Source organism: Magallana gigas, chromosome 10, assembly GCF_963853765.1.
Source record: "Magallana gigas chromosome 10, xbMagGiga1.1, whole genome shotgun sequence".
Lineage (NCBI taxonomy): Eukaryota > Metazoa > Mollusca > Bivalvia > Ostreida > Ostreidae > Magallana > Magallana gigas.
This window is the reverse complement of record NC_088862.1, coordinates 919,645-923,183: the sequence shown is the minus strand read 5'-3', so window position 1 is coordinate 923,183 and position 3,539 is coordinate 919,645. Positions and strand designations below refer to the sequence as shown.

Genomic DNA, 3,539 nt, shown 5'->3' with positions numbered 1-3,539 from the left:
TAATACATATCATGGCATTGGCCACAGTTCTCCAACGCCCTATATACTCTGTTTATCCTGAGGTTAATATGGGAATCAGGCCACTTTTCAACAATTTATTTTACCCAGTAAGTACAAATGAAGTAAATGAAGGGCACATTGAGATTATGTATATCATGTGGTCTAGAGATGGCAATTTTGATACACGTGATGGTGCTTTGTTTGAACCAAATCATTTTGTACCACTCGTGAAGAAACAAACATCAGTACATCAAAAAAGAAAACTGTCAGAAAGTCCACAGAAATCAAGAAAAAAAGTTAAGCAACAGAAATCCATAAGTTCTTTCTTTCAGAAAAAGAATAAAACATCCGAGAAACAAACTGTAGGTATGAAACCTTCAACATTTACAGCATATAAAGAAAAATCAATTTTAATCATACATAATGAGACAGAAAAAATGGACATTAAATCCGATCAGAGTGACAAAACAAGCACGCTGTATGAAGAAAAATGCCAAGTCATAGAAGATAAGGATTCTGCCGAAGAGAACAGCAACAAGGAAAGTGCACAAAAAATTATGGAAGGGGAAATAGTACAAGAAGAAAAACAGAATTTAGTTGACACAGAAAATACAGAGTTTATCGATTCATTGGCTGACGAAAGTTGCTCTGAAAAAACAGCACTCGCAGATGACTGTGCAGACATTTGCTGTACTGGTAACACTCCATTTCAACCACGTGATAAAGCCATACTACAGCAAACAAAAGTCACAATAAAGAGAAAGAATAAAACCATAACAAGAGCTGTTCAAGGGAATTGGTTTGATGATTTTCCTTGGCTTACACTTTGCACAACTAGAAAAAATGTCTTCTGCTTTTTCTGCAGAAAGGCTGTGAAGAGAAAAGTTTTGATGCTGAGTAAAAATGCGGAATTGGCCTTTTCTAAAAATGGCTTTTCAAACTGGAAAAAGGCCATGAATCGTTTCAGGGAACATGAAAATTCATCAGCTCATAAAGAGGCAGAATTAAATATTAGGAGATTGCAAAGTGGTGCCATGGCTGTAAGTGAGCAGATAGAGAAAAAGGAAAAGGAAGACCAGAAGAAAAGACGATTGGCACTCTCCTGTCAGTTGTCTTCCTTGAAATTTCTATTACGACAGGGACTTGCAGTCAGAGGACACAGTGAATCTGAAGGTCACCTCACTCAGCTACTTAAATTGCGAGCTGAAGATAACCCAACAATCTTGTCATGGATTGAAAAGGGGATATATGTTTCTCCAGAAATTGTGAATGAACAAATTTCTCTGATTGGACTGGAAATTTTGAGATCTGTGCTTGATGATGTAAGACAGGCAAAATGGTTTTCTATTATGGCAGACGAGACTATGGATGTTGCATACAAAGAACAGTTAGTTGTATGTGTCAGATGGGTTGATGACAGCTTCAATATTCATGAAGATATGTTAGGTCTTTTTGAAATTCATTCACAAACAAGTGACTTTATAGCTTTGGCAGTGAAAGATGTTCTTATTAGAAGTGGTTTGCCCTTAGAATTATGTCGGGGTCAGGCATATGATGGTGCGCCAAATATGTCGGGACACTTAACAGGTGTAGCAAAACAAATCCAGAACCAGTATCCATCTTCCATTAGCGTCCACTGTTTTGCTCATTGTATTAATCTTAGTGTTCAAGATGTTACCAAAAAATGTTCCGCAATACGTGACTCAATGGACTTGGTCACTGAAATTGAAAAACTTATTTGTCTATCTCCAAAGAGAAAACATCTCTCATTGCGAGAAACAAATCTTAGTTCACCAAACCTCAGACCAATTTGTCCAACTCGATGGACTGTTAGAACATATGCTATAGAATCTGTAATTCAGAACTACAAAGTTCTACAGGACGTTTTAGATGACATACATACTAATACTAATGATGAATACTCCAGACGAGCAGGTGGACAACTGGCTATGATGGAAAAGTTTTCAACATATTTTGGATTGAAGCTATCACACTTAATATTTGCTGCATCTGAGCAGTTATCCATTTCAATCCAGGGGAAAAATACTTCAGCACAGGATGCTATCAGAGCTTCAAAAGCCACTGTATCCTACTTTGAGCGCCAGAGAAATGACTCTGTGTTTTCTGACTTTTATGATGCAGTTTGTGCAGAGGCAAAAGACCTGACAGACGAACCATCACTTCCAAGATATAGGCGTGCCCCCAAAAGATTAGATGATGGATCCAATCCCCATAGATATGACAATCCCAAGGATTACTTTAAACAGCAGTTCTTTGAAGCATTAGAACAAGCTGTAGGCACTCTGAAAACAGATTTGAACAAGAAAACATGACCATCGTCAAGGAAATCGAATCACTTTTGTTAAATGCAGCAAATGGAGAGTTGTTTCTGTGTCTGAAGAAATTGCCATGCTTTACAAAGATGATATTTCTTTTCCAAGGCTTGAACAGCAGCTCAAAATGTTGCCTGATATTTTCAAAGTTGACAGTGAAAATGAAATCAAAAAAGTTACCTTGATAGATACAATTTGTCAACACATGAAGGAGCCTATCACAAAGAAACTTCTGTCAGAAGTTACGAAGCTTGTACAAATTTATCTTACCATTCCAGTCACAACTGCCACACCAGAAAGATCTTTTTCGTCCTTAAGGAGGATTAAAACCTACCTCCGAAGTACAATGACGCAGGCAAGATTGAATCACTGTATGACTTGCTTTGTTCACAAAGAGAGAACAGACCAAGTCAACATCAAAGAAATAGCAAAGTCATTCATCCAGAAGATTCCAAGTCGGAAACTGTACTTTGGAAACTATTAACTATAGTTTTATTAAAACTGTTCTCTTTCAGTTTCGTTTCCAAGAATTAAGTATTGAATTATCTAAGGACTCTTCATTTTCAAACCTACATGTATAAGTTTAATAAATTTGTTTTGCATCTGAAAAGTATTCTTTATGTTTACATATATGTACTTTAGATTATATTCTAGCCATTCCGAATCTCATCAAGATTAGTAATTTCTACAAGATAGCTGCAGTATTGGAGATTCTGATTGTGGTATACCTGTGATGAATGTCAATCAACTTTAAATGCACTATTTGAAGTCCTCTCATTCAACTTAGACAGGGGCTTGATATTACATGTTTTACATCTTAATTTCTTTATATTACACGTTTTACATCTTTCTTGGATTTGAGCCCCCCCACTTTTAAGTTTGTGACTACGCCTCTGCTCCACATCATTTTAAAGAAGATTGGAAACGCACGACGCAAGACGACGGACAAGCATCATTCAGGTGACATAAAAACGACTTATATTACATACAAGTTAATGTTGATGCAGGTAAACACTCGACGTACGATTTAATATATTCGATATAAAGGTAAAATTCTTATTTTGTTCTTAAGAACCTCAATAGTTTACGAATAAAGAATTACAAATTAGTATCGTAATAGTATGCTGGATTCAATAGTTTACGAATAAAGAATCAAAAAATAGTATCGTAATAGAATGCTAGATACGATTTTACATTTTCTGTTAT

At 36.0% G+C, this 3,539-nt stretch overlaps 1 protein-coding gene across 1 annotated transcript; it reads left to right on the top strand.

Annotated features, from left to right (window-relative positions):
- Positions 1-437: 437 nt before the first annotated feature.
- Positions 438-2,333, top strand: LOC105337475 (zinc finger MYM-type protein 1-like). Its single transcript, XM_034459349.2, has one exon. The coding sequence runs from the start codon at positions 438-440 to the stop codon at positions 2,331-2,333; it is 1,896 nt and encodes a 631-aa protein (XP_034315240.2).
- The last annotated feature ends 1,206 nt before the right edge of the window (positions 2,334-3,539 follow it).